The sequence below is a fragment of the Podarcis raffonei genome, chromosome 8 (assembly GCF_027172205.1).
Source record: "Podarcis raffonei isolate rPodRaf1 chromosome 8, rPodRaf1.pri, whole genome shotgun sequence".
Taxonomy (NCBI): domain Eukaryota; kingdom Metazoa; phylum Chordata; class Lepidosauria; order Squamata; family Lacertidae; genus Podarcis; species Podarcis raffonei.
The window spans coordinates 60098966-60123277 of record NC_070609.1 but is presented as its reverse complement, the minus strand read 5'-3'; the positions used below and the strand labels follow the sequence as shown (position 1 = coordinate 60123277).

The 24312-nt window shown below is 44.4% G+C and overlaps 1 protein-coding gene across 1 annotated transcript in view; it reads right to left on the bottom strand.

The window, feature by feature from the left end:
• Positions 1 to 771: 771 nt before the first annotated feature.
• VSTM2B (V-set and transmembrane domain containing 2B) overlaps positions 772 to 24312 on the bottom strand; it is a 38481-nt gene continuing 14940 nt past the window's right edge. Inside the window, exons 5-6 of the mRNA XM_053400253.1 lie at positions 22701 to 23181; positions 772 to 1554 (exon numbers count right to left, since the gene is read on the bottom strand). Coding sequence (XP_053256228.1) covers positions 1466 to 1554; positions 22701 to 23181 — 570 coding nt within the window. The 3' untranslated portion in view covers positions 772 to 1465. The remainder of the gene's footprint in view (positions 1555 to 22700; positions 23182 to 24312) is intronic.

Below are 24312 nucleotides of genomic sequence, written 5' to 3'. Positions count from 1 at the left end.
TTGAGTATACACTTCCAGCGTGTAGCTGAAGCGAATGGGAAAGGCTGCTCGTGCAGGAGCACTGTGCTCACACAGTATGGGTTTGGACAGAAGACTCTTGCTTATAGGATTATAGGAACATACCAACATCCACTTTTGTACGGGGGAGGTCCCTCACCTCGAATGGAGGGGTTCATGGGATGGTGGGCTCCAAACTTAGCACTGTGCAGGTGTGTGGCTGCCGAATGGCTGGCAGAGCCCCGTGTCAGTTGCTGAGGTCATGTTCCCTCCATCATTCACATCACCTGCACCTCCTCCACTGTCTTGCAATGTCCTTCAGCAAGCAAGTCATCTCATCCTGCCCCATGGATTTCTGTTCAGTGGCAGATACTGGTAGATTCCAGCGAACTGGCTTGCGAGCAACTGCTGGTTATGCCTAGAACAGATGTGGGGAAACGTTGGCCCCCCAGATGTTGCTGGGCTGCAACTCCCATCACCTCTGGCCATTGGCCATGTTTTACAGGACTGATGGGAGTCATAGTTCTACAACAGCTGGAGGGACACAAGCCCCTCACATCTGGATAGGAACAAGGACCAATTTCCTTTATGGACCCAGCTGAAAGCAGGGGAGAATGAGCATTAGGTCTAAAGATTAATGGTATCTATGTGTGCGTCTTTACACGAGGAAAAAAACCTATAGGAAGCCTCCCTGCTCTAAGAAATCTAGAGCACAATCTTGGATTTTTCATGGGTGTTTTTTTTGGTGGAAATTTATACCTCAATGCAGAAATGTTATTTCAAAATCTCTTTTTTTTAATTCAACTGTTATTCAGCAATATACAATACGGTTTATAAACAAATGTCTTACCTTGTTTCCAATCTTTCTCTTTTTTTATATTTAAAAATAAATATTATCGACAGTGAATATCCATTATGGTAAGATGTGCCTTTTTTAAAAAATCAATAGTTCCCCCCAAAAGAAATAATTTAATTAAAAAAGAGGGGGAGGGGAAGGGAGGAGGAGAAAGGAAATAATAATAATAAAAATAAAAAGCCTAACCACAATAATCTACTAAAAAATAGGACCCTTCCTTAGAAGGGCTTTGCCCCCCCCCATGTCTTTACATATCATCATAAAAGCAACTGTTCAACAGTTCGTGCAAAATTAATTGTCAGAGGAAAGGTTTAGAAAAAAAAGACGTTGGAAAAGAGAGAAATAATAGCTACCTTGTGTGGAACAGGGCATTGATACCATAGAATCTCGAAACTAGATGCATTATTTCAGGTGACTGACCTTTGTGTAATGTCCCAAAAATATGCTTTACCCCTCCCCTTGTTGAATGTGTTCATGCTTCTTTTCCAGTCTCTTTCTGTCCATCTTTAAGATTCTAGTTCTCATTGAGGGTTCTTTTTCCGTGTGTTTTTTGTTTTTGTTTTAAATAGTTTCCTTCTCATTTGGCTGAGGATTATCAGATAAAGAAGTCCATCAGTGGTCTAGGAATAAGTGTACAAGCTTATGGAACATCAACAGGAACGAATAGAGGAAAGGATCTGTCACGTAAATTGGCTCAGTACCTAGGAGGGAACAAGAGGAAGAAAAATGAAGGAGGGAGGGAGAGAGAGAAAGAAGAGAAAGGTTTAATTTTTGCAGCAGTTCAGAATCATTGATAACTTTAGTGTTTTGGTGAAGCACTGAGTGGTCACAGGGCAGGCATGGGGAACCTTTGACCTGTCAGGTGTTGCTGAGCTACAACAACCATCATCCTTGGCCATTTCTTCTGGGGCTGATGGGAGTTGAGCTTCAGTAACATCTGGAGGCTCCCCACATACCCCACAGGCTCCCCACATATCCCACAGAGAATGCCTTCAGTTCAGGCAGTTTAGAGCAGAGGTGTGCAACCTGTGGCAGTAGCCAGTTAGATGATGGACCAATAATGCAAGGACCATTTTTAGAAGTGTATGTCCATCCCATGTTCACTGTCCAGGCTGGGTGTCATTCCTAATGTGTATATAGGCAAAGGGAACTCTTGGATTGTTCTGTCTAGCCCAGGGGTAGTCAACATTTTTATACCTACCGCCCACGAATGCATCTTTCTTTATGGTGAAATTTCCTTACCACCCACCAGTTCTCGATGGAAGGAGGATTCAGCTTGTGCCGTAGAACCTCCTACTGCCCACCTAGAATCCTGAAACGCCCACTAGTGGGCGGTAGGGACCAGGTTGACAACCCCTGGTCTAACCACCACAAATCTTTCTGGACTGATCTATGCTCACAACTGAGATAGGGCTGGCTGGCTCCATAGTCAATATTGTTGTCTAATGCATGCTGATTGTGAGCATGAAGACGCTGAACTTCGTTCAATGTTTAGAGCTTCAAAGATATTTTTTTAAAAGAAATCTTATTTTTCCCCTGCCTTATTTATTTGAAAATAAATAAAGGCATACTTGGAACATAAATTCTACGGTTGATTACAGCTTGCATGGATCGAAACAATAAAATATCATATTGCCTAGATGATGAAAAGGGATAAAAAGCAAGCAAAAAGGTGCACTCTTCTCTGTCTCTATCAATCGATAACACTCATCCCCCTGTCTGCATTCCTGCTATTAGATTTCAGTGCAATCCAATTTGGAGAGCCCCAAAGAGCGTTCCAAGAAGCCACCTTGCAGGAATACGGCTGGCCTCCGCTGTTCATACGCAATTGTAATTAAAAGCTCTGCATAAATATTTGTGTAGGGTTGCATCACCATGGATTAGCTGTGTGTGTTGAAAAGAGAAAGGTGAGCTCACACGCCTGTGCTTCTGGTACAAGCAAAATGCCAGCTAATGTAAAGGCACATATAAGGGAAAGGTAAAGGGGCCCCTGACCCTTAGGTTCAGTCGTGACCGACTCTGGGGTTGTGGCGCTCATCTCGCTTTATTGGCTGAGGGAGCCGGCGTACGGCTTCCGCGTCATGTGGCCAGCATGACTAAGCTGCTTCTGGCGAACCAGAGCAGCGCACGGAAACACCGTTTACCTTCCTGCTGGAGTGGTACCTATTTATCTACTTGTACCTTGACATGATTTCAAACTGCTAGGTTGGCAGGAGAAGCGACTGAGCAACGGGAGCTCACTGCGTCGTGGGGATTTGAACCGCCGACCTTCTGATCGTCAAGTCCAAGGCTCTGTGGTTTAACCCACAGGACCACCCGTGTCCCCAAAGGCACATATACTGCTCCCTTAAAGCAGAACAATACTGATGCTGTGTAGATGGATGAAGAGGGGAATCAGAAGAAGCTTCTTCTCCTTTCTAGGGATGGAGAGAAACAGGGTTCTTTTCACGCTTCAATGAGAAATGACACAATTCACACTTTTTGCAAAAAACTCCCTCTGTGCATCAAAACTTGGTTCTCTTTCCAAGATTGCACACCTCCGAATTTTGCAATGTGTTTCTTCAACCAAGTGATGTATACAAAAAAGTGTATATGGGGGGGGAGTGTGTATAAGAATCCATACATTCATGGCAATAATGTACGAAAATATGCATTGCATCAGCAGAAATAGCTTGCAAAAAAGTGCATAATAGGGAGAAAGTGCACAAAAACACAGATGAATTTTCATGATTCGCTCGCTGATAAGGAAACGTGGAGAACGGAACTTAGAAAGAGAAATGCCTGTGGGAAACCCACAAGCAGGATTTGAACGCAAGAGCACCCTCCCCTCCTGTGGTTTCCATCAATTGGTATTCAGAAACATTACTGCCTCCAACTGGGGAGGTAGAGCATGGCCATCACAGCTAGTAACCGATAGTAGCTTCATCTGCCATGAAATTGTTGACTCTTCTTTTAAAGCCATCTATGTTGGTGGCCGAGGACACGGGTGGCGCTGTGGGTTAAACCACAGAGCCTAGGACTTGCCGCGACGGGGTGAGCTCCCGTTGCTCGGTCCCTGCTCCTGCCAACCTAGCAGTTTGAAAGCACATCAAAGTGCAAGTAGATAAATAGGTACCGCTCCGGCGGGAAGGTAAACGGCGTTTCCGTGCGCTGCTCTGGTTTGCCAGAAGCAGCTTGGTTATGCTGGCCACATGACCCAGAAGCTGTTTGCGGACAAACGCCGGCTCCCTCGGCCAATAAAGCGAGATGAGCGCCGCAACCCCAGAGTCGGTCACGACTGGACCTAATGGTCATGTTGGTGGCCATCACTGCCTCCTGTGGGAGTCAGTTCCACTGATCCTTCAGTTTGTCTAATCCTGTTTTTTAAAAAATGCAGTCTAAGCTATTGGCCATAGTGATGTATTTGGAAACCCCAAAATTATTTAATTTAATTTATTAAGCACATTTATATCCCACTTTGAAAGAAAATATCTTCCCATAGTGGCATGTAATTACAGGTAAAATACACATAGCACTACAGATCCCCCCCCCAATTTGGGAAGCAATCATACAACCTCACGGAGGAGAGGATGTGATAGCTTGCAGAGCCTCCTACCAACATGGCTTGGAGCAAAATTGCTTTCTGACCCCCCCCCCCAGCAATGCCATGAGTACACACGGAATTCCCTGCGGCATGATGTATTTTGAGAGAGTTCCAGGCCTGAGCTCTGCAAAACGTAAACAGTAGAAGGAGTGCCTCTGTACATGCAGTGCCTTTCTCTCACTGCTGGGTAATTCGCAAACAGCCCCCGCAGGTCTTAGATTAAATGACCAGACACTGTGCAGCAGATCCACTTAAATCAATAGTTAACTGCAGCCTAAATATAGTTTGACACTCAAACTCAGGACGCAATTGAGAAACATGCTACAAGGAAGGCATGCTTGGCAAATCTGCACTGTGGTCAGCTCCCACCTGGAAACCAATGTCCCCACTGTGAAAGGACGTGTGGATACAGAATTGGCCTCCACAGTCACTTATGGACTCATTGTTAAAACTGTGTTTATGGAAGACAATCTTACTCGGCTACGAGTGATCGCCGAAGAAGAAGATACTTTGAGATGCTTAAAATGTCAAGGCTATTATGATAGAAGCTCAAATCATACACCCTTAAAAAGAAAACCACCCTTCACTACAACCTGAACTTATTTCCAAGATGTGCTATTCATTAAATATATATCATCCCTGAAAGACTGATCAAACCTGAGTATGATCCAGGAAAAGTTACACTCCATTTCACACAGGCACACACATCCCTCAGTGACTGCAATTCTGGATGATTGGCAGCTGTACATAGGAACTAACAATTCCTCTGACTTGCATTGCAGACGTGGAATAAAAAACACTGTCTGTGGTGCAAATCAGGCGCGGATGCAAGCCATTATTTGGGTTTTCCCCCAAGCAAGTATCTATTGCTTTGCAGCTTAAAACTGTGTGTGCCTGCAATCCAATGTTCACTTGGGGAGCAAGCCCCGCTGCACTTAAAAAGGCTTATGTCTGAATAAACATATATGGGGATGCGCTGTTAAGTCCCACTTGTACCAATGAGATTCGAACATTTCAGCTTCTCTGTTACCCAGCTACCCTTCTGCAATAAAATCTGCAACAAATATAAAAATGATTTCATGATGATGAAAAAGCAATTATTTGCAGAATTGCTTTGCAAATTATGTGGCTTGGGAGTTGCCGCAAATCCAGTGGTTCACTAAGCGTCTCCATCAAGACTCTCTTAGAAACACAGTACTGTTGGGGAAGAGTTAAAAGCTCTGCAATACAGCACCCGCTGCCAGGTAGTGTGTAGGCAATAGATGGACCAGTAGTCTGGCTTGGGATAAGACCATTTCCTATGCCTGTCAAGTTCATTGAAGACAAAAATCAGCACAGATCACCTAGATAGACCAGGATGTAGCTCAGTGGCAGAACACCTGCTTTGTGTGCAGAAGGTTTCAGATTCAATTCCTGGCATCTCCAGGTAGGGTTCTGACTGATACCCCGAAGAGCCTCTGCCAACCATTGTAGACAACACTGAGCAAGTTCTACTGATGGTCTGGGTATAAGACAGCTTCCTATGTCCCTATATACCATCTTTAACCTTTGCCATTTGGAGTATCCCAAAAGGAGCTGATGGAAGAGCATTTAGTACAGGCACAGCTGCTGCAACCAGTCTGTTTCAGAGCTGATCTAACCCCAGACTGTAGCTTTCTTTGCACTTTGCTGTGACCAGACAATGGCCTCTGCCCCATCTGCTTGACACATCTGCATTATAAGTTTATTTAAATAAGCTTGAAGCCAGTTCAAATGTCATGGCTTCCAGCCCACTGGATAGAAGCAACATTCTGAAAGAGCTGACAATGACATGGCACAAAATTCCTGGCTGCTTTATAGAAGCACAACTCTCTCCAGCGGCTGTTAGTTAGGATGGCTTCATTACCTCCCAAATCAGAGAGATACTTTGACACTGATTTAGGGCTGAGCGATACCTGGTTTTCAACATCATGATATATCACGATGTCTGAAATAAGGATGGAACTATGTAGAAGTGAACAGCAGGGTTGGGTGATATCTGGTTTTCAGCTTTGTGATATATCACCAGCTAAACATTGCAATATACTAATATATGAAATAAGGATGGAATTATGAAGAGGAACTGGCTAGGTTCATGGTTTCCCCCCCTATATTGTGATTATTGCATAATGCCCCCCCCCCCGATTTGCAATAAATTGCCAGGTCAAAAATTATGAAACCAGTACAGTGGTACCTCAGGTTAAGAACTTAATTCGTTCTGGAGGTCTGTGGTTAACTGAAACTGTTCTTAACCTGAAGCACCACTTTAGCTAATGGGGGCCTCCTGCTGCCGCTGCGCCACCGCTGCACGATTTCTGTTCTCATCCTGAAGCAAAGTTCTTAACCCGAGGTACTATTTCTGGGTTAGCGGAGTCTGCAACGTGAAGCATATGTAACCTGAAGCGTATGTAACCCAAGGTACCACTGTATCATGATATGGACCTCAAACTAGTTTTGGACGATATGTTGATATATCGCTCAGCCCTACTCTGAATACCACTTGCTGGGAAACACAAAGGGGGAGAGTGTGGGATAGTTTCTGCCTCACACTTTAATCATTCTTGGCTCCCCCCAAAGAATTCTGGGATCTGTAGTTTGTTATGGGTGCTGAGAGTTGTTCACAGGCCTCCCATTCTGCTCACAGAGCTACAGTTCTCGGAGTTCCCTGGGAAGAGGAGCTGATTGTTAAACCACTCAATGCATATTAATCTTTTTCTGCATGCAAACTGCGGAAGTTTAAAAATGCAGGGCAAATGTTGGTTTACAACAGATGGCATGTGGAATCCCCAGGGATATTTCCCTGTCTTTTGAGAATAATCTCTTATCTGTCTTGTGAGTAGGACAGCAAAGTGCTAGATAATTAATCTTTAAAGGGATCAGGTCATAACCCTATAAAACGTTAGGCTTAGCATCATAGTTCAACACTTGGTCAGTTTTTGCAGACCAGTGGGTCAAACTGAGTTGAATTTGCTTCTTCCGTATGCCTGTGTGAATCTCTTAGATGAGTGGTGCAACAATGCTTAATATTTGTACAGCGCTTTCCATTGCTTAGAATACTTCATGAGAATGCGAAAAGAGCTGGATCAGATCAAAGGCCAGTATCTAGGCCAGTATCCCGTTTCTCACTGGACAGAAAGGTGCCTCTAGAAAACCCATAAGCAGGACCTGAGGGCAATAACCCTCTCCCAGTGTTTCTCATGAACCACAGATATTCAAAAGCATACCCCTGGAGGTAGCAGCGCACAGCCATTTGATAGCCTTATTTGTCACAAATTTGTATAATGCCTGTTGAAAGCTGGAGCAGTCTTGAGGAATTTGGGGCCAATGTGCCATCATTATGCTGCTGACACTCAGCTCTGTTTCTCCAGAACATATGAGTTAGGAGAGCTGTGCAGTCCCTCTATCCGTGTTTGGATGCAGAGGTGAGAGGGATGGCGAAAAGGAAGCTGAGCTTGAATCCTGGCAAAACAAAGCCAGTAGTTCCCATGACCAAGACATTGGTACAATTGCCTAACCTGGATGGGATTCTCTCTCCCTGAAGGAGCAAGTCTGCAATCTGGGGTGGGTGCTTCTGCATCCAGTTTCATCATTGGAGGCCCAGGTAGCCTCAATGGTTAGAAGTGAAGATTGAAGCAGATGTTTTACGTAACTGTTTTTTAACTGGTAATTTTGCTGTGTTGTTCTTTTTCTAAACTACTATGAGGTCTTAAAATAATAATAATCAAACAGTATGTGCATTTTGTGAAATAATAATAAATAAAGCTGCCTTAAGTCTGCAGTCATCAGCATGTCTTGTGGCAGGGAATTCCACAGGTTAACTACACATGATGTGAAGAAGTAGCTCCTTCCTTGCCTGTCCTGAATCTCCCAATCATCAAGAAGTGGAGGAAAACTTCTCTATAGACACTATGCCCAATTTTATAGACCTAGGAGCATAGGAAGCTGCCTTGGACCAGGTCAGATCTTAGCTGATCTATCTCAGTATTGTCGACAGTGACTTACAGCTGCTGTCCATGGTTTCAGACAAGAGTCTGCAGAAGTACAGAGACATTTTATTATTATTATTATTGGGGGAGGAAAAACTTCAAAAACAGCCATGTGAAGACAGAGTGCACTTTGTAGCTGCTACGGAATGCCAACTGTCTGGGGTGGGGTAGGGGGTGTAAAACCAGTTGAGGGAGGAGGTGGAATGGAGTATCATTTCAGCAGGGCATGGCTGGCTGGGTGGCTGGAAGATCTCTGCCCTGCCTTAATAATAATAATAATAATAATAATAATAATAATAATAATAATAATATTTTTTATTTATATCCCGCCCTCCCCAGCCGAAGCTGGGCTCAGGGCAGCTAACAACAATAAAATAGTACAACATTCTAAAATCATTTCATTCTAAAATTAATTCAATCAAATTGATGGCAACCATTGGGCTAGAGTTCTGTGAAGATTGCCAAAGGAGGGAGTCAGGCTGTGCTCTGGCCAAAGGCCTGGTGGAACAGCTCTGTCTTGCAGGCCCTGCGGAAAGATGTCAAGTCCCGCAGGGCCCTAGTCTCTTGTGACAGAGCGTTCCACCAGATCGGAGCCATTCCTTCATGGAATTCAGTGCGGCCTCAGGTTTCCAGCCAGTCTCCCTCATACCTCTGTATGTTCAGCAAGGGCTGGCGCATTGCATGCCTCCCAGCCGTCATTCTCTCCCTACTAAGCTTTGTCCTTTTGAAGTCAGAACTGGTGCCGGACTGAATGGTGACATCCTTTCCTTGCCCAGAGCCATATTCGCAAGATACAGATTCTGCTGTTCTGCTAAAGTGCTCCACTTCTCCGATGACAGCAATTTGCCTCCCTGTTGGTAACAGCCCAGCAATGCAAAAATAACGGTTGCTAAGGACTGTTGTGACAAATAACCCCCCGTTTCACTGACACCCCGGCTTTTACCAATGCAAAACCCAACAGGAGCTGTTTAATATTGATGCACACAGTTGCTTTGTTCCTGCCTTGCTCGCAGGAGCGCAGTGGTACATACAGGCATTGTGCACTTGCCACAAGACGCACTCCTTAAATTAAAAACCTATAATCAATTCATCTTCCTCCTAATACAATGCTGTCAGAGATTTGTACCGGGGGGGGGGGGGGGACAACAGCAACAACACAAACCAGGTCCTTTCAAAATACCCACAATTGCTGTGCTTTTCTTCTCTACTTCCAGACCTTTTTGGCCCTTGTTAATAAAAATGTTGGCTTTGCTTCACAGAAAAGAAAGAAGGAAAAAGACTCCAGCATGGAACCACCACCAGTGTCAGAGACATCATGCCTATGTATGTTTGTGGCTGAGAATCGCAGGTGAGCAGGGTGCTCTTGTCCTGTAGGCTTCCCACAGGCATCCGATTGGCTACTTTGAGAGCAGGATGGTGGACTAGACGGGCCATTGGCCTGATCCAGCAGGCTCTTCTTGTATTCTTAACTAAGGTTGATTCATGGCAGATGAAAGGAAGGACTTCTTTACATAGCACATAGTTAGACTATGGAACTTGCTTCCACAGGAGGCAGAGATGGCCACCAACTTGGATGGATTTAAAAGAGGAATGGACCAATTCATGGAGGAGAGGATTATCAATGACTACTAGCCACCATGCTCTGCCTCCGCAGTTGGAGGCAGCAAGGCCTCTGAATACCAGTTGCTGGGAACCAAAGAAGGAGAGAGGGCTCTTGAGTTCAAATCCTGCTTGCTGTTTTTTCACAGGCAGCTGTTCGGCCACTGTGAGAACAGGATGCTGTACTAGATGGTCTGATCCAGCAGGCTCTTTTTATGTTCTTATGCTTTGATCTTTACCTGGGAGTAAGTCCTATTGAACTCAAGGGGGCTTATGCCTGGGAAGGCATATACAGTGGTACCTCGGGTTACAGACACTTCAGGTTACAGACGCTTCAGGTTACAGACTCTGCTAACCCAGAAATAGTACCTTCTGGTTAAGAACTTTGCTTCAGGATGAGAACAGAAATCGCAAGGCAGCAGCGGGAGGCCCCATTAACTAAAGTGGTACCTCAGGTTAAGAACAGTTTTAGGTTAAGAATGGACCTCCAGAACAAATTAAGTTCTTAACCCGAGGTACCACTGTATACAACTGCCCTGTTAAACACCTATTTACTGTTGCAGTTCCTGCTACCACTGCTGTATTATGAAAGGAGCTGTCCAGCAGATCAGGAAGAAGGTTTTCAAAAAACCAGAAGACTTGTCCAGCTAAGGCAAGGATGAGAAACCTGTGGCCCTCCAAACATTGTTGGGCTCCAACTTCCATCAGCTTCAGCCAGAGTGATCAAATGTTTGGAATCCAAACCATATCTTAAGGGTCACAGGGTTCTGTACCCCTGAGCTAAGCAGTGAAGTAGAACTAGGAAATGGGAAAGAAGGGGTGTTGCATTAGCAGTAGCTAAGCATCACCTGAACATTTTTTTTTAGTTGCCCCAACACTTTCTAGAGCATCAGCATAGCCATGATACAGAGCATGATTCTGAAGTCATCTTCCCACACTGAACTCAATATTGGAGACCTTGTGTTGCCAGATAGTCATTGAACTTCCTGGTTTCGGTATCCACTTGGCCTCAGTGCTGCTCCTGTTGTCCCAGGGATTTTGGGCGGTGAGAGCAGTGAGGGTATCCTAAATCGGCAGCTTTCTTAAGGGCAGCACATTTCAAGGTAGTGGCCTTAGAGGCAGATGCTGTTGTCCACTGTCATTAGCCCATGGACAATTATAATCCTGGGGCTTCAGATTCCAAGCTGCTAACATACTATCAGTGACTACTATAGGTATATGAAAGCGACTGCACTAGCAAAACTTTTGTTTTTTGGGGTAGACTCACAGCATTGATGGATATATTTACAAGCAACTCTTGGGTTTTTGAACTCTCAGCAGGAACAGTCTCTTTTCTCAGACATTTCACAGTTAATGACTATATTGGTTGTCTCTTCCATTCTTTTTTTAAAGGAGAGAAGTTTTTACAGGGTGCCTCTCCCACCTACTCCACATAATTATATATCTGTAAGTCATCCCACACACATCTGGATTAGAGGAAAGACCTGCTCCATCAGATAATGACAAACCCTAAAGGCGTAAATGTTATTCTGTTACTGCAAACACTCCACAAAAGGAGCCTTATAACTTAATTTGTTTCTGTTGCAAACTGTTAGGAGACCCCCTATGCCACTTACAGAACTACTCTTTGATTGCTGTACAGATTGCTATAGCAATCTGTGATAGGAATAGGAGTCTCCTAACAACTCTCAGAACCCATAACAAACTACAGTTCCCAGGATTCTTTGGGAGATGCCATGGCTGTTTAAAGTGGCATACTACTGCTTTAAATGTAGGCCATTCTCAAGGTGCCTCTGTGGAAAGAGGCAGCAAGAATTCAAGTAAGACTCTGGCTACCTCCAAGCTTTTGCAAGGGGGAAGTCAAGTGCAGGTTAGAAATCTAGGTTTGGATAATTAAAGTGGATCTGCTGCCCTGATGCAACAAATCCATGTTTTTTGTTTGTTTTTGTTTTTAAATGGTACCTTTGTGGTTAGGAAAATGAACTGAAAAGGATGGGATGAATGGATCACCATACAAACAAATCTCGATGAATTCACGACAAATGCTCATTGTCGTATAATCTCTCCCAGGGCCAGATTAGAGGCCCTAAACACTGAAAAGATGATGGTGCCCCTCCATACATAATTCTAAATAAAAACAACACGAAATTATAAAATGGAAAGAATTTTTTTTAATGTGACAAATCTACTATTCATGCTGAAATTAAAACAGCTTCTTTCTAGTTTTCTGATGGCAAAATTCTTGAAAAGTTCATTGAAGCTGACTCGACAAAGCAGGTCCGCTTCCAGACACGGTGGAGAAAATGAATCAAATCTGTCCTTACACATTGTTGTTATCTGAGGATTTTTTCATTTCAGCCAAGAAAAAGAGTGATCTGCGGAGCATTTAGTAATAATCAACATTAGAAGAATGATGACTACTTTGATGATTTTTTAAAAAAACAAATATCAAATTCTTTTTCTTTTTTAATTAAAAAAAATTCCTCAATTCTATTTGGGTGTTCCTGTTTTGCTGGTGGCTTAAACACATGCTTAGCCTACCTATTCGGTAATCCAGCACTGACCTCTGCACAAACAAATCAGGACTGAAATAGACTGAATCAGGACTGAAAAGACTGAATAGAGTCTAACCTCTCTGTAAGCTTGGAGGAGCCCTAAACTACAACCTTTGCAGGTTTCATGTAGCACCCAGCGTTGCTGGAAAAATGAAACATACGAAGGCCAATCCCCTATTTTGGGAAAGATAAAATCCAGCTCTCATGCAGATCCACCTCCATCTTTAAGAGGCAGATATTCTGTGTACCTGTGAATAATCTCCTGTGTACCTTTGGGGACTCCTCTTTTTGCATTCCTGTCTGTACATCAGCCATCTGAGAACAATGTTCCAGGCATGCATCAGACGAAATGAGCTGTAATCTAGGAAAACAGCCACCACAATAAATCTACTAGTCCTTAAGGTGCTTGGAGACTCTTTTTTATTTTTTATTAAAGAGTGTGTGTTCCTAGCAGGGACTCCACATTCTAGGCATGTCTGAACCCTCATTTTAAGAATTAAGCACTGCCACATATAGCTCTCGACCATCACAAACCTTCCTAATGAGGAAGTTCAACCACCTATCTGTTTCCTCTGGTGGACTCTAAGGACATTTTTCATACTCTAGGAATTAATCAACATCCCATTACAAAGAAACAACAACCCCTTGTTCCCTCGCTTGACCTCACCACAATTCAAGGGAGTCCTTAATAAGCCTGGCTTTAAAAAACCTCTAGTGATGCATGTTTAATAAGAAGTTCCTTTTGCATGTTTCTTGCCTAGTGACATTTAAGAACCCTATCTTGATTTCAATTATGGCAAATATCCTTTGTGGTATTTAATATATCTAGGATAAGTAGACTAGCTGCTGGACCCAGATCTCTTCTACATCAGGAAACAATGCTGTAGCCCTTAGTTGTTAAAATGGGCAAACAGTGCACACCCTCCAATATTTCTCTGATGAAAAGAAGAATGTCCTATTTCATCATCATCATCATCATCATCATCATCATCATCATCATCATATTTATACCCCACCTATCTGACTGGGCTGCCCGAGTCACTCTGGATGGCTCCTAATATATATAAAAACATAATAAAACATTAAACGTCAAAAAACTTCCCCATACAAGGCTGCCTTCAGATGTCTTCCAAAGCCTGTATAGTTACTTAACTCCTTAGTTTGGGAGTTGCATAACTCTATTCCCACCAGCATTTCTCCAATGAAAATAGGGACATCCTAAGGAAAAGTGGGATATTCCAGGATCAAATCAGACACAGAGATGGCTTCTGTAAATCCAGAACTGTCCCTGGAAAATAGGGACACCTGGAGGATCTGTTAGTGAAGTGACAGTATGTACTAGGGGTAGCCAATGTGGTATTTCTCCCAGATTCTGCTGGACTACAACTCCCATCATCCTTGACCATTTGTCATGTTGGCTGGGACTGATGGGAATTGGAGTCTAGCAACCACACAGGTGCCTCCTATCATAGGAAGCTGCCTTATATCGAGCCAGACCATTGGCTCGTCTAGTTCAGTACTGTTGGACTACAACACTCATCATCCCTGATCATTCACATGCTGGCTCAGCCTGATAGGAGCTGTAGGGCATCAGGTTCCACATCCAAAGTCTATTGACTAGGATAATTGGGGAAGGACAATTTTAGCAACATGGGAAATTGCCTTATACCGGGCCCAAATATTTCCCCCGGCCAACTCACAGCCCTAGCCATATCAATAATTATAATGTATTATCAGTTTTAATCCCATGCTTTGTTACCCCTAGGATGGTATACACAGCTTTTAACAGTTGTCCTGTGAACTTCCATAACAATATTTTCCTCTAATTCTTGTGTTGCTTTGCAAATTTTGTATTTTGTAAAGGTCTTTGGCTATGCACAATTAACTTGACTGACTAGAGCCCACTGTTATCTGCTTTGAATGGCAGCAGCTTGTTAAGAGTCTCAAGTTCCCATCACTTTCCACCTGATCCTTTTAAGACTGGAGATGTCAGAGATAGGGATGGAGAAGAAATTCAATTCAGTACACATGCAAAGCCAAATCACATTCTCAGTATGCAAACTGAAACACAGCAGTGCTTTGAAACTGGCATTTATCCAAATTTTGCAATTCAGTTGTCCAATCAATGTTTAGAAAAAAACACATATATTATGGGAAAGTGTGTGTACCGATTGAAGATATTAGTGAAAATAACATGCAAGAACACATTGTATTAGGAACAATGGCTTGCAAAGATGTGCTCATGAGTCAAAACTGCATCTAAAAATGTGTTTACTAGGAGACATTCTCACTAAAATGCTGATGGATTTTAATGAGGATTTTATAAAAGAAAAACCTTTTGATCGCTGCAAAAAGACGGAGATCTGAATTTCAGATTGGAAAAAGGAGAAGCAGAGTCAACCAAAATTGTCAGGTCCTTCCATCCCAAAATAAACTGGGATGAGTGTGTGTGTGTGTGTGTGTATAACACATTATCTTAGGCAAATGCATTAAAACATTTAATGAGTTTAGTTTTGAGCATCTATTTCTTGTACAGATGCTTTTAAACACATTATTCACAGAGCGTCTGCCAAAAACACACATTTTATTAACCTCAGGATCAGAAAGGTTAAATCAAACAAATGCAGGGGTGCTATTAATGCTTCAGTAATTAGGCAAGGATACAAAATGTACCGCAAACATCTGCTAGTACATCACAAAACTGAAGACCTCCTGGAAACTCCCTTCACCCTCCAATACAGAGACTTCCAGTAGGCACAGAGACCTAGTGGAAAAGAAATGTCCCCCCCGCCCGGCTCCTGCAGATATGTAATGATGGTGCCAGGTGAGCCTCCCTGGGGGCAGCAGTCCACAAACATGTCCATGATGCAATAATAGTGCATTCGTGGTGCACTTATAATGAACCATCCACTCCTCATTCCACCTTTTCCAGAGGCCAAAACTTGACGTACCCCTTTGCGCTGCCTTCCCAGGCTAAGCAAGGCACTGGGCTTTGGAAAGGAGGCACAAGGCTCTGGCAGGGTCCTAAAGCCCTCCCACCCCCTTCCCAAAGCTGGGGAAGCATTAACTAGGCTTTGGGAAGGAGGATGGAGGGCTCTAGGACCCTGGCAGAGCCCTCATGCCTCCTTCCCAAAGCCCAGTGGGGTGGGGTGTCAAATGTTGCTGAGGGCCACCAGAAAAGGTCTCAAGGGCCACCTGTGGACTGCCCTGGGATAGACTGTTGACGGGGACAGACCTGACATCAGCACATAAATCCGATGCTTAAGAGCTTGCACCAGCACTCTCCCATTGTTTGCTTATGTGCTTCTTCCATTCACATGCCTTCATTTTACCATAACAGAACTCAGGGAAGGCGCCATGTTTTTCCTGGCCCAGGAGTCCTCAGAGCCTCAGAAGGCCTCTTCTTTGCAAAGAACCTCCTGGAAGAGGCTTTGCTCTTAGAGTTTAGTTACCCCTCTGCATCACTGGATACTCCTCTCTTTTAGAGTCCCAGCCGGGGGAAATGGGGGGGATATAAATAAACAAATAATTTTCCTGTCAGCTTTTTCCCCTCCCTCCTTCATTCCCTCCCTCCCTCTGTCCTCCCGCTTTTTACTCTTTCACTTTTGCTCTTTCCCTCCTGCACTTTTCCCTTTGAGGTATTGCTTCGCTGTCTGTCTCTTCTGCCTCCTCCTCCTCCACCTCCCCTCACCTGCCTCTCTTTCCTTGTCCTCTCAGTGTCACTCCTGTTTTCCCCTCCTCTTCCTCCTCCTGCTTCATGCTGAGGACTGAAACTGACTCTTCCTGGATGTTGCCTTTTCATATTGCTCTGGAACACTTTCAGCACCCTCCTGATGCCTGTTGGGATCCCCTCATAATAGGACTTCCCTAGAAGATGCCCCATGAAGGCACTGACCAGACCCAGACCTGCAAAGCTGTGCCTTCAGAACACATTCTGGGACTGGCTCCACCCATCACACACCTTCTCACTTTGCACTGAATTCTCTTGTGATCTAAGATTGCCTCTCCGTTAACTGGCTGCAACATTTCCTGCCCAATCATCAGTGCAGGAGGCTTCAAATGGTTTGTTATCACGGTGTCCCCTGTTCCCGAACATGTCCAACCACCAGAGATATAGAGCAGATAGAAAAGATAAGGCCAGATTATCAGGGGCAGGGGATCTTTGCCCTAACAGACATATCTGACATGCTCTTTTAGCTGCAAATGTTTATGCCCATCTGTTAGCGTGGCTTTGTGCCCATTACAATCTGATCTGGCTGTTTCATTAGGGCATATGCACTTCACAACCCACAGGCGGTCTATGCAAGGCTAAATAAATCAGCTGTGCAAGAAGCTTGATTCTTCTCTTTGATAGTCGGAAGGCTCAGGCCCCATCTGCACTGTAAATGCAAAGCGGTATCATACTGCCTCTCCCCATATGAACCAACCCAGACCGTGCCATCATCATCTGAGGCTGTTCTTCATGTGCCTCCTTCACAAGATGGGTTTGGCAGCTCGGGAACGGGCCTTTTCTGTGGTGGCTCCCTGCTTGTGGAACGCTCTCCCCAGGGAGGCTCACCTGGTGCCTTCATTACATATCTTTAGGCACCGGATAAAAACATTCCTCTTCTCCCAGGCCTTGGACTAATTCAACTATCTATGACATTTTAAACAGTGGGTTTTTGTTCACGCTTTGTGTTTGTTATTATGTTATGCATTTTCATGTTTTTATATTGTAAACCACCCTGAGATCCTCAGGATGAAGGGTGGTATAGAAATCTTTAAAATACCGTAATAAAAAAATTAAAAGCAGTCACGGCTTCCTCCCAAAGAATCATGGGAGCTGTGGTTTGTTAAGGGTTTTGAAGGTCGGTAGGCACAGTGGTGGCTAGTAACACTTTTACTTGGGAGGGATGCAATTTTTTCATCACAAGAGGTTCTGCCCAACACTTGTTTAGAAAAGTGTGTCATTACACACACACAGAGTGCCCTTGTCTCCTCGTCTCTACCCTGCTATCAGTTATTCTCTGCACTTCTATGGACAGGGACAGAGCTTCCATGTAAGAGGACCCAAGTATGATTTTCATACAAGATTTACTCCATTCCTCTTATTTAAAAAATAGGCCATACCACACAATGTAATTTTCTGAATTCATGCATTGTTTACACCTGCTCATCCCTTGTGCAAAAACTAAACACAAAATAAGCTTTTAAAAAGTGACAAAAACTTGTTTCCAGTTGCGTGCAGGAATGTAGATTCCTGCATCTGCCTCTCAGCCACTGCTTACCCATGGTGAGCATAGAGAACATGGGCTGTATCTAACTAATCTTTACTCAGAGTAGCCCTATTAAAATTAAAGGTCATAAGTTTGTTTTGTTCATTACTTGCAATAGATCTCTTCAGAGCATGGCTGACACTGGATACATGCTTTCATCTCCTAAAGGCACCTCTAGATGGAACAGTTTTCAAGCATAAATTTCCATATTTGATGCATGCAAGCTGCACTAAATACCAGCTCTGACTCTAGCAGGATCAGTGCAGGCAGCACAGACCAAAAGAGGCATCAACTCAGTTTTACTCAAAAGTAGACCCATTAAAATACATGGACAACATGGACTAAGTGCCATTCATTTCAATATGTCTACTCTGATTCAAATTGATTACCTGCTATGGCGGTCCTAAAACTTTGCATCAGCAGTAGCTGGTGCCCATTGTGACTGGTAAAGGTGAAATGCAGGGAGGCCAACAGTAGGTGGTGCCAAAGCCAGGCGGAGTCTGCTAATTTGGTTGCCATTTTGTTCCCTGCTGAGGTCTACAAGGGCAATAGTAAGACTAAAGAGGAGGAAGCTGAACCCCCTGGATTTGTTGCAAGTAGTAAGGCAGGCTGGTGGGTCATATTGAGGTTGGTGGGGCAGTGCCATCCTAATGGGGCAACCTCCATTGATGCAGCAAAAGAACAGTCCTGCTGGATTGGTCTAGAAGGGTTGGTCTAGTCCGCTACCACCAGCACCATAACCATCATCACCATCTTATTTTCATTACTGGGTTCTTTCCATCCGTGTTCTACTTAGATCAGACACACTGAAGTTAATGGACTTAGCAATAACCATCAGTTTCAAGGGGTCTACCTATCATCATCATCATCATTTATTTATGGCTTACAACAAAAATGTTTAAAAGTGACTTACAATTCTAAAGGCATACACGATACAGAATTTAAAATTCATCAAAAAGACAAAAGATCATTAATTGACTAAAAGTGCTCATCCTGCAATGCCATAAAAAAGAGGGAAAAAATCCAACTCCATCCTACTAAAAGATGAACGCCAATGCAGATTAGGATATCATCATTCCATGTGAACAGCAGTTGAGAGTCAAATGACTGGGTGAACAGGAATGTCTTTGCCTGGCACCTAAAAGTTGTTAATGAAGGCACCAGACACATTTCTCTTTGAAGAGCATTCCACAATTGGAGATTCACCACTGAAAAGGTCTGTTCTCATATTACCACCCTCTGCAGCTCCCTTGGAGGGGGCAAATGGAGAAGGGTCTCAGATGATGAATGCAGAATCTGGGTGGGTTCATGCAGGGAAAGGTGGTCCCTAACTTACTGGGGCCCTGAGTGACATAAGGCTTTATAGGTCAAACCAGCACTAGGAATTGACCACCACTATTTCCAACACTTAAGCAAAATGCTTAAGGGAAGCTCCCCGCTAAAGCATGAAGTTAACAACCTTCATGGAGTCCCCTTCCCCAGTGGGTGATTTTCCTCCTTCCTTCCTGGAAGGAGAGGTTATTCTCAGTGTATCAAGCAGACACAGTTACTCTACTTCTAGGATCTATGCCGCACTGATAGGAACCAGTGGGCAAAAAAGTACCACATACTCCTTCACGACTCTCTCTGGAGTCAGCTCATCTATGAACATGAACCAGTCTTGATACAGACAGAAATGACCTCTTGCTCTACATATTTGTGTGTAGAGGGGAAATGGTGGCCGAGGCATGAATAAAGCCCAGCGAAAATTTGTTGTGACAGTTTATGACAACATACAGCTGTAACCCTCTGAGCATAGCATGCCAGATCTGTCTCTGTTAAACATAGTGTGACTAGTACTGAACTCTGCTCAGCACTGAAATTAATGCAGTAAGAAATGTGATGTTTACTTAGAACGTACTCTCTTTCATCTTGTTGGAAGGTTTTTTTTCCTGGGAAGTTTGTTTTGGAAGTCTAGTACTCTTAATCGGGGGGGGGGGAGCATGGTGCCATCCATATATTATTGGACTCCCATCAGCCCCAGTAAACATGGCCAATGGTCAGAGATGATGGCAGTTGTAGTCCAACAACATCTGGGGGACACTCTGCTCTACGCTATACATCATATTATCGTTCAGAGTTTAAAAACATTTAAAAAAATCACTTCTGGATCAGGCCAGTAGTCCATTTCGACCAACATCTGCAATGCATGTTTATGTAAAGCACACAAACAGGACCTGAGTGCAACAACACTTTTCTCTCCAAAGTGGAGAAAAGTGTTGGAAAATGGAGGCAGTGTTCTATTGTTCTAATTTCATAACCTTTCAATGTCCGAGAATTTCTTACAACAGCACTTTTTAGGAAAGTTCAGCATTATTGTTACCATTTCACGGATGAAACCGAGGCTTGAAAAAGAATGGCTATGAGCATTCATAATAGAGGGCTTTCTAGTTCAGAGTGCACATACTTTTACCCTCCAAAATGCTCTTTTATCAGCTCCAGTTGGCATGACCTGTGGTCGGGGAAAAGGCTGCAACTCAGGGGCAGAGCATCATCAGGTCAGTGACCCACCTATTCCAACATCCTGTTTTTACTTGAGCTGGTGCCAGAGGGAGACCAGCAAGCAGGATTCAAGCACAAGAGCACCCTCCCCTCCCGTGGTTTTCAGCAATCAGTATTCAGAAGCCTTGCTGCCTCCAACAGTGGAAGAAGTGCATACCAATCATGGCTAGTAGCCATCAATAGTCCTCTCCTCCTCCATGACTTTGACTAATCCTCTTTGAAAGCCATCTACTAAGTTGGTGGCCATCACTGCCTCCCGTGGGAGAGAATTCCATAGTTTAACCATGTGCTGTGTGAAGATGCTTCCTTTTATCTTTTCTGAATTCCAATGTTCAACTTCATTGGACGGATGTCCATGCACTCTAGTGTCATGAGAGAGTGGAGAGGGGACTTTTCTTCATCCCCTTTCTCTATGCCATGCATCATTTTATAAACTTCTGTCATGCTCCTCTAAACTAAAAAGTTCCAAATGCATGCCACCCCCTTGAGGGGTCAATGGTCTGACTCATAAGGATAAGGAAGCTTCCTATGTTTCAGGTATTATAGGAGCTGTAGTTCAACAACACCTGGAGACCACCAGGTTGAGGAAGAATATGCTCTCATGCGGCAGACCAATAAACAAGGGATAGTTGATAGTTTGATCTTCAGAAGCACATATATCTTCTCTTTTGTTGATCTGTACAGAGCTTGTTTACTATCTGCTCTAAGCACCCACTTCCCCATGCCTGCTACCTTTCCCACAAGCAAACAGTCTTGTGGAATTGCTATCAAATTCTTACATTCTCAATCACACCTGGAAATAAGCTTCTTTGAAATCAACAGGCCCTACTGCCAAGGGAGTCAGTTCCAGCACGGGTGTCGCAACAAAACAAAACATATCACAGAAAGAGTCAAGGCGGCCTCAGCAGGATCCCTATTACAAACATTTCCCCAGTGCTAATTTTTGCAGCGGGACAGAACTCTTTAAAACTGTCACCGAAGGCTTGTGTGAGAAAACATTTTTGCTTCTGCCAAATTGCAATTGACAATAGTGTACTTTACAGGACTGAAAACAATTCACATAAATTATCCCTATAATCATTATAATAACATTGTAAGACAGTATAAACCTATTATCCCCATCACGTAGACTGAATGGCACCCAGTGAGGCAAAAATTGCATGGAGCCCACATTTTCAGTGGTGTATTACAACCACTTTCTAGTACTTAGCAGTAAAAAAATAGTTCCTATGAAAAGGTGTGAGCTTTTCAACTGCACTATTCAGAGCATGAATCGTTCTGAGAATCCTTAAGAGCTATTTGACAGTGGAACGGACTCCCTCAGAAGGTGGTGGACTCTTCTTCATTGGGTTTTTTTAGACAGAGGTTCGATGGCCATCCATCAGGGGTTCTTTAGCTATTATTCCTGCATTGCAGGAAGGTGGAGTAGATTACCCTTGGGGGCCCTTCCAACTCTACTTTTCTACAGTTGTGTGAGAAGTTGCTCAGAAATATATCTGAACTTTTACAAAAATATTAGATTGTGGTGGTGTGGTGGGGGAATTAAATAAAAAACAAACAAACCAGAGAATACTAAATGGGCATGAGCAAAAATGAATGTGTTGGGGAAATGACAATTTTCTATCTGTTAAGTTATTTCTGCCTACTTGAGACTCAATTCTCAGAAATGTTACACAAACCAAGAAATGTTGCAGATCTAAGTAGTAAAGAGTTCACCTATCTATCTATCTATCTATCTATCATCTATCTATCTATCTATCTATCATCTATCTATCATCTATCATCTATCATCTATCTATCTATTTCCTCCCGCTGTTGGAGGGTGATTAAATTCATCTGAGCCACCAAAATAAGATTTTAAAAACTCAGAAAAAATTATTAAGTCCCAACAGCAGAATTCTCATTCTGTGTGTACATTTTGTTATCTTTTCGCTCATGTGAAACTTCTGACAATTTAGCCCGACACAGTCGGGAAATATTTTCTCAAGGAAGAAGAGGTGAACAAGGATTTGGCTTTTTCCTCCAATCACACCATATGCTTTTGTTAAAAGGATTAGCTGGGAAAGGAGACCCAAAGCGGACTCCAAACTGGCACTCGGCTTCTCCCAAGCAGAAAAGGGAGCCCAATATTTCCATTTCCCGGGAGATGCTGCTACATACACCCAGCCGTGCCCCGCCGGCTCACTTTTTGGCAAGGCCTCGACATGGTCCACATTCGCTGGCTGCCAGATAAGGCCTTCCAGCCGCGCCGCGGGAAGATCCCTGCGCTTCTCGCCGCGCCCCGTCGGGTGTCGCTGCGCCTCCACCTACCTGATCCGTGCTGCTGGCGGAGGATGGTGGCTTTGCCCGGCGGAGGCGAGGCCGACGACGCTGCTGCTGCTGCCGCCGCCGCGACGATAGTCGTGGTGCTGGAGTTGGAGGAGGAAGAGGACGACGACGAGGAAGCCGCGGCGGGAATGGAGGCTGCTGACGAGGAGGAGGAAGAAGAGGCTGCTGCTTCGCCCTGCGCCGGCAGGAGACGCTTGTCCCCCAGGGGCGGCTCGGCCGTGGCTCGCCCGGGCGGGCTACTCCTGCGCGGGCCGCTGCTCTGGATGTGCGAGACCGCCTCGGCCGCCTGCACGTCGGGCGGGGAGAAGCGCGCCAGGACGCGCAGCTGCGCCTGGGCCTTGTGCTCCTGAGTGTCCTCGTCGCCGTAGTCCGACACGCGGCACTCGTACACGCCCTCGTCCTGTCGCCGCACACCGGACAGCCGCAGCCGGTGGGAGATGTCGTTGCCCTGGACGCGCACCGTCTGCAAAGAGAGCGAGAGAGAGCGAGAGAGAGACGCCTTAGCCGTCCAGCAGGACTGGTTTCCCGGGATGAGGAAAGAGCTTGGGGCTCACAGCGCACAGCTCGAAAAAGACTCGCGATGAATATAAGGCGCTTGCCTCCCACTTGTCCCCATCCTCCACTTGCTGGACTCCTGCCATGAACATATTTTTCTTTTGGAGAGCTGAACATGTGAGAGACAACTCGCCCCTCTAGAAATATCCTATATGCCTTCTGTATCCCCCCTCATTTCCCGTCCCCGTCTCGCCGGTGCCACCATTGTAAAGTCAAGATCGAAGCTGCAAACTTTCCTGGGTGTAAAGTTTGTAAGGAGGTGTGCAAAGGATTGCCCTGTTAGGTGCAAACAAGCAAAGCTGTATAATTTTAATAAAATACCCTCCTCGCCATAGAGGTGTGTTCACATGAACCCTCAATCCCTTGCCACCCACAGCTTACGGCTATATGGCGAACAAGCAACTGTGGGCACACACCAGACCTTCTCTTATGCAATGTGCTCCCATCTAGATTTCCAGCTATGACTGGTTTACATGCACACTATGTTTCTAAATACACGTATGCAGAACTGCCTACAGCTTGTAGCCACTGGGAGTTTCGGGAAACTATCCCTCCCTGGTATTTCAACCTCCCCCCCCCCCAGTTCCTAAGTAAGTGTGTGTATGTTTGCAGCCTTAATACTGCAATTCTGACACATATTTTTTATTTATTAGATTTATATACTGCTCTTCATCAAAAGATCTCAGGGTGGTCCACAAGGTAAAATCGGGGACAAAGTCCCTCCTGCACAAAGAAGCTATCTTCAGTAACTACAGATGGGATTTGCATTTTACAACATCGAGTGCCATAGTGTTTACATGTTTCATGTTTACATAGCGTCTGCCAATGGTACACTAGGTGGCTGTGCAGGATTTGGTCAATATGCAAGCTGAAGATAAACCAGTCTCTGGTCACACCGTATGGACAAACACACACTTGAAGCTGCTTTGCACATAGGAGGTACAGTACCAGAGAGGAATTAATCTGAACCTGAGTCTGATTATGTGCATACATGTTTTTCTTGCATGCGCAAGAAGTCTCAAAGCTGCCCATGTTTCCC